The 14,426-nt window shown below is 36.4% G+C and overlaps 1 protein-coding gene across 1 annotated transcript; it reads left to right on the forward strand.

Moving 5' to 3' along the window:
- The first annotated feature begins 404 nt into the window (after window positions 1–404).
- Window positions 405–13,803, forward strand: def6a (DEF6 guanine nucleotide exchange factor a). The gene is made up of 11 exons (XM_077224606.1): window positions 405–633; window positions 1,897–2,037; window positions 2,331–2,510; window positions 5,108–5,335; window positions 6,625–6,771; window positions 7,035–7,143; window positions 9,021–9,319; window positions 10,626–10,792; window positions 11,678–11,876; window positions 12,904–12,994; window positions 13,363–13,803. Exons 1-11 carry the CDS (start codon window positions 538–540, stop codon window positions 13,545–13,547), a joined length of 1,842 nt encoding a protein of 613 aa, XP_077080721.1. The 5' UTR covers window positions 405–537; the 3' UTR covers window positions 13,548–13,803.
- Window positions 13,804–14,426: the final 623 nt, after the last annotated feature.

A 14,426-nucleotide genomic window follows, 5' to 3' on the forward strand; every position in this document is an offset into this window, starting at 1 on the left:
ATAGCATCTTTCATTTAGGGTTTAATCAAGTTCAGAACCCTTTCGCTTTTCAAGAGTGAAATTTATTTTTGTATACTCTTTTTTTTGTTCCTTGTTATTTTTTCCGATAGCGAATTTTAAGAGAGTTACTTGGCATCATAGGGCCAAATGAGTGCTTCTTCTTTCAGAGCTTATAAATACACCCTGAGATGAACTGTAGATTTACTTAGAAAGAGGATTTGGCTCTTTGTTAGTTACAAGATCTAAAGTGAGTTTGGCTTAATTTGCCCCAAAGCAAGTGTCTTTAATGTATGAGAAAGTACTTTTATTTACAATATTTTTTGTTGTTGTTGTTGTTGTGATGACTTTATTCTGTTCGAATCAAAACATTTGCTGAACTTTATTCCTTTTTGATTGAGTTTTGGCCCAGCAGGGGGTGTCATTTGCCAGTTGGAGGATGCACACTTGTGCGGTGGGTGTGGGTGGCCTTGAACGACAGAGCGAAAAAAAGAGAAGGCAGTGAAAAAAGGAAAAACGGAGAGTAAAATTGGTACAGTCATGGACTTGCGCTCAGAACTGCTCAAGTCCATTTGGTACGCTTTCACCGCTCTAGATGTGGAGAAGAGTGGAAAGGTGTCCAAGTCACAACTAAAGGTGAGCTGCAAATTCATTAATGCACTATGATGAAACTTTAGGATGCTGAAAAAATGGTGTTCCATGCAGCGCTCTGACCTCAAGGTCTTAAAAATATATTCCTTGATCTGAGAGAGAAAAAGGATCAATGAATTACATTAAGTTATTTTTTTTTCCTTCCTATGTTATGCTTTAAAAATGCCATACACTTGCTTTAACTGCTTGCGATGTGTTTCCTGTGTGAGCAAATACCATATGCCACATGGTGAACTTGCTGAATATCTGGGTCACAGCTTTTCATTTTCAAATGCAGTTTCAAATTTCATTTATAAAAGCAGCCTACCTTAGATCTGTACATTCATAGATTTAAATATTATTTTTATGGAAGTGCAAGATTATTTATTTTCTTTTTCTCATGCATTTTAAAAAGCAAATTATTCCTGATCTCATAGGGCTTGAGGTTTCTGAGATTCACTGATGCTTTCATGTTTAGTTTTGCAAAATTGTGTATTCATCAAGCTAATTATAGTGCAGTCAACTTTATGTTTGTACAGATGCTGGCTTTGCTTGGATGTACGGATTGTTGCTTAAGTTTAGTCCCATGATTAGGTTTAGTCCAGTCCATATCTCAAGATGACCAGCTGTAATGGGGCATCTCTGACCATGGGGCATTGTGGGTCTGAAGCGCTAAATGGGCTCAAACTGATCAACTTTGAATCTTCATTTGAGAACAGTGGCCACCGGATGTGTGCTGTGAGAGCAGGCTCTTTGTTTGATCTACTCATCTCTAGTCCACACTGACAGCTCTGTCATTTTCAAAGAAACATTTAGAGAAGTTCCTTAGCAAAGTTAGAGAAGTAATGCAATGTAGCCCTGCTGTTGCCGGAAGGGCATTAGTGATGCTTTGGAATCTAACACCAAATAATTTGTCAAAATCTTGCCTGTTAAAAGCATTAATGAGTAAATAAATATGACTTGTTATGATACCAGTATCATGAATTCAGTCAAACCTCTGAGAGCAGAGAATGCTAAAAATTAATATGGATAAATACTTCTACCTGTGGTCTGCCTCACTTCAAGATAAGTAGATTTTCAGTTATACATAAAGTGGGGTCGAAGAGTGTGAGAATCTTTTGCATTCTTTTGTAATTTTCCAATTATGAATTTAGCATTTAAAAATTGTGAAAGGCTGAATGCATCTAAAAGCATCAATGAAATCCACTATAATGTTTTGTGTATTTATGACCAGTGGTGAATGTTAAGATGTGTGCTGTTGCTCTGCAGGTCTTGTCTCATAATCTTTACACAGTTCTGGGGATCCCGCACGATCCGGCGGCTCTCGAGGAACACTTCAGAGACGATGACGACGGTCCCGTGTCCAGTCAGGGATACATGCCCTACCTCAATAAATACATCCTGGACAAGGTACACAGCCTTGCTATACATTCTCGTACACTAGTAGCCATTTTGTTTTGAGACACATGCTTTTTATGTCATTCTGTTTAAGACAATATGTTTGTGCATGTCTATGAAGGTATATATGTTCCTCCAGCACTCAGAATCAGTGCAATTTCAACTTTTTTATTTATTTATTTATTTTTGTATATGGCCGATATGGCATTCATCATAAACTCAGCCGCACATCAATGATTTATCATTAACATTCTTGCATTTCTTGATGCTATAGTTTCTGACTTCAGAGTTTGTGTCTCTGTAAGGTGGTGGAAGGCACATTTATCAAAGAAAATGTGGATGAGCTCTGCTGGACTCTGACTGCCAAGAAGAACTATAGACCTGAGGGAAAGAGCATTTTACCTGGGAAAGATGCCTTCCGGCTCTGGTGTCTGTTCATATTTCTCTCTGAGGACAGATATCCACTGGTCATAATCCCTGATGAGGTGAGATTCAGATTTATTTTAGGTACTGAGATGCATTAAGTACTGTAAAAAAAATCTTATTTGTCATTTAGATTAATTTTCAGAAGCCTTAAATAATCCCATCAGTACACAGTTTTTCTATGTTTCTTTACCTGGAAGGCTGTTAAATAGTGGCACCAAATATTAATGGGCACACTTAATGTAATAAATCTGATATCAAAATGGACAGGTCTTGTCTTTTTATGAAATATGCTCTATTTATTATAAATGATGTGTCCGTGCACATAATTTGCACAACAGTAACATTTTTTCTCTTCTCTGATGATGTGTTTACTGGTTTGAGGGTGGGACAACCTGTCACTCACATGAGATCGACCAATAGCAAACCACAGCCATCCAATGATCCAATCAAGTCCCGATGAACAAAATTCAGTTCCGCCCTCGATTTTTTTTTTTCTTGTTTGAGAAGCCATTTCACTTGGATATACATCACAATAGAGATGAAAAGACTATCGCAACTTCCTTTTCAAAAATGAATTAATTGCATTTGGTAAAATATCGAACCAAGTGGCATTTGTCTTAACGATAAGGAAGTTTGCTACATTTCAAATGATAAAACAACAGATTTATTGTTCAAAATTAAGACAAAAATATTTTCAACACTTTCTGGTTGTCAGACGTTAATGGATCTTGTTAATAGTTCATGTGTTGAACTTCACCTGTGGTTAGTCTAATTGGTTAAAGAGGTGATTGATTATGATTTCACTTTTCTAACTTTAGTTAGTGTGTAATGTTGCTGTTTGAGCATAAACAACATCTGCAAAGTCACAACGCTCAAAGTTCAAAGCAAAGGGAGATATTTGCTTTTAAAGCGAGACACTACAGGTGAATAGGGTAAATTTTTAAAATAATAGATATCACCATGAAACTTCCTCAGTTGATTACTTACACAAGTATATAAAAAATGTATTACACGTTTTTGAAATTTGTATGTTTAATTATGCAAATTATGCATTATCTCGTTAAATATGCACAATGTTGCATATATTTTCGGTATATAGACCTGAACATACGATAAAGCCAGGTGAAATTTTATTTTTTCATTTTGTTTACACACAAGAGGAAAAATAAATTTCAGAGGGATTTCAGGATATATGCTTTCATTACCTAGGAAATCAAAATATACTGTCCATAGCCTTAAAAAAAATCGATTTTTGCCATATTTTTTTAATTAAAATGTCAAAAAAATCAGTCTAGGAATGATTTAACAAATCCCTCTGAAAATATCTTCAGAATACTGCTGAGTGTATAACTGGAAAGTTTGGTGTACATAGGTGCTACATAGGCTGAGATGTTTGTACTGTAGGATGACAAACTCATTTTGAGAAAATGTTGTCTACATGTTTTCACTTCTTGAGTGTCTCCATCTTTGTCTGACTCAGTTTGAACATAAAAGAAAAAACATTTGAAATTTTCAGGACACAAGCTGTTGTAGCTCCGCCCTGTGGGCTGGAGGCAGCAGCTCATTTGCATTTAAAGGGACAGACACAAAGACGGTGTGTTTTTGCTCACCCTCAAAAAGTGACAATTTTAACATGCTATATAAATATCTGTGGGGTATTTTGAGCCAAAACTTCACATACACACTCGGGACATCAGAGACTTATTTTACATCTTGTGAAAAAGGCATTATATCACCACCCCTTTAACAGTGCAAAAATGCCTCAGAAATGTGAACCTAGTTCTGAGAAAAGCTGTAACATCATTTATTTGCAGATCCCTCTTAGTTTAACATTGAACATCTAATGCAAAGACATTCAAGTGTTACTTACAAATACACCTAAAAATACTTTTAGGGCTACTATATTTCTCCTATTAAAAGTAGCATATGTTTTGTACGGTTGTCTGTCTCTTGACTCTGATAACTTTCTTACAACTTGAGTTTAAATCACATCAAACGCCTGTAAACCTGCTGCTAACCACAGGACCACCATTTACTATATGCTATTTTCATTTTCTTTCCACTTCAACCGAAACTGGTAATCGTCAAAACCCCTGCCGGTTTATCAGTTTCTGATAATCATACTGCCAAATCTACTTGTAGTTTGTCATGTTCATCTTTATTTTGTTTGCTTTTCATTGTTAACGGCGCAATACTGCCAATAAATGCATATATGCTTTAAATAGCTTTTGTCAGGAAACGAGGGTGATTTTGGTGTCAGTGGGAAGATGTCAGAGCTGCTGTAGCCTATTTACATGGCGAATGTTTTTTTCTCTCTTTTATGTGTTTGTGCTGAATGTGTGTGTTTTCCCACCGCCCTTGTGCTGTTTCTTCTCTTGCAGCTTGGTTGATTTCCTGTGCCCCGTTTTGCAACTGTTGGTAAAATCATAATGTAACTAATGACAGTTTCAAGGAAGAGAAGTAAGAGAGAATGGAGTGCTTCATAGCTACAATACAATTGTAATCATTTCAGTATTAAAACAAACAAGCATTTGCATTGTGCCTGTTTGAATGTGGTATTTTTAGGTTGGTTGGAAAATGCACAACTGCAGCATCATATAGCTGCTCTTATCTTCACAGAATAACACATGAAAATATATATATATTTTTTTCGCAGGTTGAATATTTACTCAAGAAGATATGCATGGCCATGAGTGTTGAGCTGAACCTTGTTGAACTCGAGGACTTCACTTCCCAGGATTCTGTTCAGCAGAATGGCTTCTCTGTATGGGCCTTTCTGGAGATGATGAATTCTGGGAAACTAACGAGGGGCATTGTCAAGGAAACCATCAGCATGGCAATAGAGGAGGTGTACCGGGAAATAGTGGGTGATGTGCTGAAAGAGGTATTAGCATTATCTTTTTATATTAACCTTATTTAATAATTATTTATTTTTGTTTGTGACTTTATTCCCCATAAAACGTGAAAACCCAACGTGTGTATAAAAGAAGTCTGTTTATGAATAGAAAGTTAAAAAGAACAGCATTTATTTGTAATATTAATAAATTTTATTAATAAATTGTAGTATATGGATTATATATATAAATGCATATATTAGGGCCTGAATTTTAGTGCAGGATTGTGGGTATTGCACCTAAGTTTAATCATTCCTACAAGTTCCATGCTTGTAATGTGCTAAATTCCACCAAGCAATTACTAGCATGCAGGCTGAATGAGTAAACTAATTCATCCAGATGAACAGAACAAATCAGTTATTTTAAATCCTGCTGTCAGACTGTAATTTCACAAACTTAAACTACACAAACTGCATCTTCCCTCTCTCTTGGAGATCAGTGTTGATGTGCAATGAGCTGAATGTAAATGCATTTGGGTGCTAATTAAGAAAAAGGATCTTCCAACCGCAGTCGATTTTATATCCTAGGTATTATGAGCTGGTATTGTGACTTCATCTCACAATTCTGATTCGGTTTCTCAACAATTGTGAGATATAATCTGGCAATTGTGAGTTACTTATGAACTCCAAATTGTGAGAAAAAAAAGTCAGAATTGTGAGTTGAAAAGTAGCAATTACATTTTAAAGTTTTTTTCTTTTTTTATTCTGTGGTGGAAAAGAAGCGTCCATACCTTCATGTTCATTACAGTCATAAAATTCTGGGCAGTTAATAATACCTAGGATAACAAAATCACTTTTTAGCACTTGATTGGCACTCAAATACGTGAGAACGCACTTTACACACAGCTATAGTGAATAATTGTTTAAAAGAATTTAGCACATTATAATCATGGAACTTATGGGAAACCTGTGCTAAAATTCAGGCCCTAAACAATATATGCATTTATATATTTAGGATTTATAAATATATATTCTGACTTATAACTGTGTATATTCAGATTTACATATATATATATACAGAGTTATAACTATATATTCACGATTTACATGAATATATTCAGATATATATTTATATATTCAAATTTTTAACTACATATTCAGGCGGTTAAATATATATTCAGATTTGTATCTATATATTCACGATTTACATATACCGGTAATTATTTTGTGTGTGTGCTCTAATGTGTGTGTGCGTGCTAATGTGTGTGTGCTAATGTGACATATAGGTGTGTGAGATGAGATATTGAGATTCATAAACGTGCTGTGCTTCCTGACACCAGGGATATCTGTGGAAAAAAGGTCAGTTGAGGAGAAACTGGACCGAGCGTTGGTTCACCCTGAAACCCAGCACTTTAATTTACTTCTCCAGTGAGGACCGCAAAGATCGCAAGGGCAACATTCAGCTAGACGGAAACTGCTGTGTAGAGGTAGGGTGCAGGTGTATGTTGTTAGCATGTGTTTGTTATTAGAAATAAAATAAAAAGCATTATTCGATATTGGAGTAGTATCAGTGCCACCTCCTAATAATACATAAGAGACTCTAGAAAGGAACTTGTCCGCATAATTAGTTGGTTATTGAAATTGTGGGCAGTAGGTTGTTTCCCCTCTCGGGGCACACAATTCAAAGTGAATGTTTCCTCCTGCGGTGGTCACAGTCATGTGTGTAATGCTTCTCTGCTGTGTTTTTAAGATTCTTCCTGACAGAGATGGGAAGAGGTGCATGTTCTGTCTGAAGACGCTCACCAAGACCTATGAACTTAGTGCATCTGACACCAAACAGAGGCAGGAGTGGACTACAGGTCTGCATGAGATATGATTTGGCTTTTTGGTCATTCGTCAGGTATTCTGTTTGTTTGGCCTCAAATGTGACTGTGTAAATTCTGAGGATAGTTTAAAGATGTTTATTTCCCTGTCTAGTTTCCCCTGTCTTCAAGAGGCACCTTGTTCATTCAGGGCACTTTTCACTACATTTACAATTGGCCTTTGTTTTTATGTAACCTTTAAATGCATTTTTGAAAAAAATGTAAACAGTGACAAAATGTCACTGTCACTGTGGTTTTCTGCTCAAACACCCTTTGTCAGTGGAAACCTGTGACATTTCGAAGGTTGCATTTTTACTCACAGGACAGTTCATTAGACTTTCTAAACTGAAACTGCACAGAGAAACCTTTTCTTGAGAGGTGTGATTGAACTTACATGGGTAACCTTCACTTGGTGAATAGGGGGGAAAGGTGGAAAAAAACCCATACACTTACCAGGGCCCGGTTTTTCAAAAGGTTTAATCCGGATAAAATTGATCCGGATTTAGTTATCCTTTTTTTTGCGATCCGTGATCATGTAGCCCAGCTTACTTTTGAGCCAGTTTTTCAAAGCAACATCGGATTGGATCAAATCAAAGGAAATTTTCAGGATCACCAAATCTGGATAACCAGTGCTCAAACAGGATGGGAAATCACAATGTAGAACTATAGATATGTAAAGAGCAACAAGTAGAATAGCCACTGTGGGGTCAATATAAGTTTATTTTTATTTGAAATGAAAACACACACATTTAAAAAAAAAAGTAAAAACAAGAAAAACCCCACACCATCCTCTTCCAGCAGTGCGCTCATCTGAGACCTACAACACAAACACTGTACATTGAGGATATTTATAACAAGTTTCAAATATAGATGTATTGAATTTAAAAAAAAGACTTAATGTCAAATACTCCACAATAATTTCAGACTTCCTCATCTGATGTGGAGAGACCAGCTTGTCTGAGCGTGGCCTTTAGGAGGCGGATCTCAAGTCTGGTCTTGGTTTGCTGCAGTTTGGTCAGAGTCAGTTGTTCCTCTGCCAGAACGAGCAAACAGGACGTGCAACAAGGGACGCAATAGTTAAACACTATTTCTGATTTGGATTTGTTTTGAATTTCAAAAATCAATGATTGCCATTCTTTGCAGTTTTTTGGTTATTTTGTAATCATTGCATGCATCACTAATAAATATTCTAAAAACAAAAATATTTTCGATTGTGATGAGTATATATATCAATTAGTGACAGAATAAAATGTATTGTTTTTGGTCAATTTTGACAGCTGTTTGGGGGATTATTTTATGAGGCCAAACTCTTTCTACTTTGCTGTAGGCCTATGAGGCTGAATACGTTAAAGCCTACTTGATCACTTTAGCCTGACGGATGAACAAATAAAATTAAAACCTCAAGAATAAATAGGATATCTTGTAAGATACTGCATGATCCAAATATAGTATTATTTGAGACATTTTTTAAGTTTTCGTTACATTTTGGGCATGAAATCCACGCTGAATCCACCCTTCTGATCGGATCAGTTTAATCCAGATTTTTTGGATCAAAGTGATCCAAATCCTACAAAAAAGTTCTGAAAAACCGAAACTAAAGGTTTGATCCGGATCAAAACCAAGATTGGATTACGTGATCTAATCCGATTATGTAATCCGTTTTTTCTTTTGAAAAACCCATTTTCAAGATTTGATCCAATCTGCTATCCAAAATCCTAGTGGATTACTTTTGAAAAACCAGGCCCAGAATATCAGTTTCTTGGGGGTGGGCTTTTTTAGACTTGGGTCAGTAAGAAATACCCTATCAATCACCCAGAACACTTTAGCAACACAAAATTGTAAAATTTAGCATTATGATATTTATTTTCTGCCAGCTATCCAGACAGCCATCCGGCTGCATGTGGAGGGTAAAAAGTCTCTTCATAAAGACCTGAAGCTGAAGCGGCGTGATCAGCGGGAGCAGAGGGAGAAGAGGCGGGAGGCGAAGGAGCAGGAGCTGCAGCGCTTGCGGGCCCTGCAGGAGGAGCGCGAGAGGAAGATGGCGGAGCTGGAGCTGCTGAAGGAGGCGCAGAGACAGGCACAGGCACTGCTGGAGCAGGACGAACTACGCAGACGACAGCAGCACGAACAGCTCCAGCAGGCCCTGGAGATCCAGCTCAAAGAGGCTGAAGAGGTGAGGATCTGTCTATCTGTCTGAGTCTGTCTGTCTGTCTCTATCGTTCTATCTGTCATTCTATCAGTCTGTCTATCTGTCTGTCTGTCTCTATCGTTCTATCAGTCTGTCTGACTCTGTCTGTCTATCTGTCTGTCTGTCTCTATCGTTCTATCAGTCTGTCTAGCTGTCTGACAGTGTCTGTCTGTCGTTCTATCAGTCTGCCTGTCTGACAGTGTCTGTCGTTCTATCAGTCTGTCTATCTGTCTGACAGTGTCTGTCGCTCTATCAGTCTGTCTATCTTTCTGACAGTGTCTGTCGTTCTGTCAGTCTGTCTATCTTTCTGATAGTGTCTGTCGTTCTATCAGTCTGTCTATCTATCTGTCTGACAGTGTCTGTCGTTCTATCAGTCTGTCTGACAGTGTCTGTCGTTCTATCAGTCTGTCTATCTGTCTGACAGTGTCTGTCGTTCTATCAGTCTGTCTATCTGTCTGACAGTGTGTGTCGTTCTATCAGTCTATCTATCTGTCTGACAGTGTCTATCTATCTGTCTGTCGTTCTATCAGTCTGTCTATCTGTCTGACAGTGTGTGTCGTTCTATCAGTCTATCTATCTGTCTGACAGTGTCTATCTGTCTGTCGTTCTATCAGTCTATCTATCTGTCTGACAGTGTCTGTCTATCTGTCTGTCGTTCTATCAGTCTGTCTATCTGTCTGACAGTGTCGTTCTATCTATCTGTCTCTTTGTCTGTATGTTGTTCTATCTATCTGTCTGTCTGTCTATCTATCTATCTATCATTCTGTCTATCTGAGTGTTTTTCTGTCTGTCTATCGTTCTATCATTCTATCCGTCGACAGTGTCGTTCTATCTATCTGTCTGTCCATCATTCTATCTATCTGTCTGACAGTCTGTCTATCTATTGTTCTATCTGTCTGTCTATCATTCTATCTATCTGTCTGACAGTCTGTCTGTCTGTCTATCTATTGTTCTATCTATCGTTGAATCCATCATTCTGTCTGTCATTTTATCTATCGTTCTATCTGTCTGTTCTCTTTTAGTAAGCCCTATAAACATTAAAATTTTCAAAACTATCAAACAAGGCTTTTGTCTAGTCATAATTAAAAATTTGTCCTGACAAACTGAAAAAGGTTAAAAATTAGAGTTATGAATTTGTTCATTCTATTTCCACTACTTCAGATTTAAATCATGTTAAAGAATCATGTTTGTTACCTCAATTTGTATTAAAGCATTCTAAATTCATTTCTGATGGATAGATGGATAAAGATAAGACTGTGAATCCTACCGCTGTTTGTTTGTTTGTGTGCAGGCGCGGGCGAGCATGCAGGCAGAGATGGCATTGAAGGAGGCCGAGGCTGAGAGACAGAGAACACGAATCAAAGAACTGGAGGCCATGCAGCAGCGGCTAGAGGAGGCTTTACAACAGGAAATCAAAGCTAGGCAGGACGAAGAAGCCTTCCGCTACGCACAGGCTCGGTGAGCAGCAGCACGCAAACACTGTTGAGCAATACACCCATAATCAGTTTCAAACACCCTGATGTTATAATAATATTATATGCTTTTGAATGGCACATCTGCAGACTATGTGGTGCCCTATTTTCCTTTTTTTTCTAATAAATTTGCTGGGTTGTGTCGATTATGCTGAAACCCATCAATGCTCTTCAGGGAGGAAATATAATAGTATAAAAGCTCTCCCCTCTTACATTGCATGAGGTTATGAAGAAATTAATCAAGAGGAAGTTACCAGAGGAAGTAATGGACAGAAGAGACTCGATTAACATGAACATTTTTGTTCAGAGAAATGGATTATGTGTATATTCTCTGAGAGGAAAACTAAATCCTGTTTCAAATTCAGTAAAGACAATGAGACACTACTTCTGTTTCAAATCTATTCACTATACAATGCATGCATGCAAAAAGCCATAGTACACAAAATACTTGTTGCATTTATATGCATGACGTCTGACAGAGTTTGAATAGCAATACACAGTTGAGTGCACAAGACTGAGACCACATTGTATATTTGGGATACAAAACCTGGAATTAAAATTTTAGGATTCTGGAAAGAGGCAGTGTAAAATGAATGAGAATTATTTAAGATTCTGCAGTATTTCTAGGTCACAAATGAAATGAAAAAGCAAATTTGTGACACTGATCATGCGTCTCCTTTGTACAAAGGATCAGATGTTCTTCAGTGAAGTGCAGAATGCTCTCTGGATAATTCTCAAATCATGCTGGAGAACATGGATCATAGAAATTTGTATTAATTTTTTAATTTAGAATTTCACTCAATTCATTATGCTGAAAGAGGTCTCTTTTAGCTTGTGTTGTGTTTGATTGTTCGCTGCCTCATTGCTACAGGCTACTGGCTGAGGAAGAGGAGAAGATGAAGGCCCTCATGTCCCTCCGTGAGGAGCAGGAGGAGTATATCCAGCGAGCCCAGCGGGAGAAACAAGAGCTCAGAGAGGAAATGGAAAGCAAGTCTCGATCTCTGGATGATGCACAGAAACAGCTGGAGGAGGTCAGGGCCAATCGCCACCGAGTGGACCAGGATGTAGTGGTGAGTTTCTCTACGGTCATTTGTTTGAGAAACGTTTTTTAATTCAATGACCTAAAGTACCATTAAAAAGTTTGTGGTTGGTAATTTTTTTTAATGTTGATCAAAACATTAATAATGTAAAATATTATTACGATTTTAAATAACTGTTTTCTATTTGAATATATTTTAAAATGTAATTTATTTTTGTGTGAATTTTCAGCATCATTACTCCAGTCTTCAGTGTCACATGATCCTTCAGAAATCATTCTAATATGCTGATTTGCTGCTCAAGAAACATTTCTTATTATTATCAATGTTGAAAACAGGTGTGCTGCGCAATATTTTTGTTGAAATGTGTTAGATTTTTCAAGATTTTTTGATGAATATAAAGTGAATATAAATATATAAAAATATGAATATAAAAAAAGCATTTATTTGCAATAGAAATATTTTGTAACATTATATATGTCGTTATGGTCACTATTGATAAATTTAATGTGTCCTTGCTGAATAAAATAATAAATGTCTTACAAAAAAATTAAATCTTACTGACCCAAACTTTTGAATGGTAGTATTTGCATTAGTAATATTACTAGGGTAACACTTTTCAATAACTTCTTATTAGTTAACATTATTTAATGCATTAACTAACAATAAACAGTAGATTTATTACAGCACCAATTAATTTTAGTTAAATTAAAGTGAAAATGTTTGTTCATGTTAGCTCAGGATCATTAAATATTAATTTATAGGTACAACATTTGATTTTATTGATGTATTAGTGAATTGCAATTAACATGAATTGAGTTTAATAAATGCATTAAAAGTATTTTTCATTGTTAGTGCATGTAGTAATGTAGTTAACTAATGTTAACAAATGAAACCTTTTTGTAAAGTGTTACATTATCAGTCAATTGGTGTGCTAATGCTGATATTAGCTGATTATGTAAATGTGATTGTTGTGGAAATCGTCAAATCAACTAAACTAGCTGATTGATTGATTGATTGATTGGTTAATCGGTTAATCTGTATCTTTGTATCCTGGCAGGCTGCTCAAAGGAAGCTTCGTCAGGCTAGCACCAATGTTAAACATTGGAACGTTCAGATGAACAGATTAATGCATCCTATTGGACCAGGAGGTATGTATATTAACTAATTTACCCATATTTCAAGACATAAAACACAGTCCATCTCCCACTGTTTACCTTTAACAAGACTATAACCTCAACAACTTGAATTCTCTATGGTTTGAATTTGACTGATGCTATGTATCATTTTTGATAAATCTTCTTTGCGTCAAGATTTTTGTTAAACTTGGCTTTCAGGGTAGTAGGTTAATGCAAAGACAGTGAGTGGCATGCAGTCTAGGTCTGCATCACTCGTTTTCACTGTGGTTTCAGAGATAACAAAAAAATCCCCCTTGCTTACTGTTAAGCATGTATGCTGATTTCACAATCAATAAACTCCCTCTAACTTCCCAGTATTTTCTTGCCTTGTTTTCATGTAGAAAAAAGGTCCTCAGGAAGTGGGTCTTTTTCCAGCTTTCGCATCCCTTCACAGAAGGATCCAGGACTACGTCTGAAGCAGAAACAGGATGACCAGGATGAGGAAAGCAAAGAAAACATGGAAAGCAGAGGAGGATTTGAATCTGACAAGCGTTTGTCTACAAATGGAGACATGGACATACCTTAACATTGAGAAAAATATTTTTTTTTTTTCTTCTGAGGCTAAGACTGATTTGAGTGAAAGGTGCCAAGAGCTCATGCCGTTAAAAACGCCATGCTTTTTAATATTGTCTTTATTTGTTAATAGCTTGTTAAACAGTAATGTTTTTGTACACTTTGTCACATGTTTTAAAAGTATTGTACTGTAGTTGTTAATTATCTGATTGACTAAAAGCTTTATGTAGACTAAGATGTACACTGAATAAATATTATGCGTTTTTCAAGATTTTTTATTGTGGTGAATTAAAAAAAAGGAACTTGTTGTATAATTATTAGCATAAGAATTTGTTCATTTTTAACTGAGACAAAAAGATTTGCAAATGTTCATGCATGTAAATGGGATTTCTTGAGAGGGAGGAACAAGTTGAAGAGCTGAAGCGTCTGTGGTTTTGAGAACTTCCTGCTTCTGCAGTCAGATAACAAAACCATGAAGACAACTGCATGGCACACACGTTCCTTTATAGATAGCTATAGATAGAAAAAAACAGTGTTTTAGCTATTCCTCAGGTATAGGCCAAGTGTGCTTACATTCACGGATTTGTAACAAACATCTGGTACTCAAAGAATATTAATCTAAAAAACAAAACAGAATTACTGATTAACTCGTATAGAATAATATGTAGGCTTATGTGTAGAGAGTTATGGGTCAGTACAGATAATATATGATATAAATGTCAAATCAGATATGAACATGGTGAGCTGAATATTGCACGCATGGGTTTGTAATGGTATAAATAAAATAATAAATACTGCACAGACATTTTATAATGCATGAAGTGGAGATATTGCTAGATCGTTTTTAAAAATATAAGTATAAAGCGTTTCCAAGAATAGCCAATCAATCAGA

This window comes from Siphateles boraxobius, unplaced genomic scaffold (assembly GCF_051911475.1).
Source record: "Siphateles boraxobius isolate OS27281-9 unplaced genomic scaffold, OSU_SipBor_1 9, whole genome shotgun sequence".
NCBI classification, from domain to species: domain Eukaryota; kingdom Metazoa; phylum Chordata; class Actinopteri; order Cypriniformes; family Leuciscidae; genus Siphateles; species Siphateles boraxobius.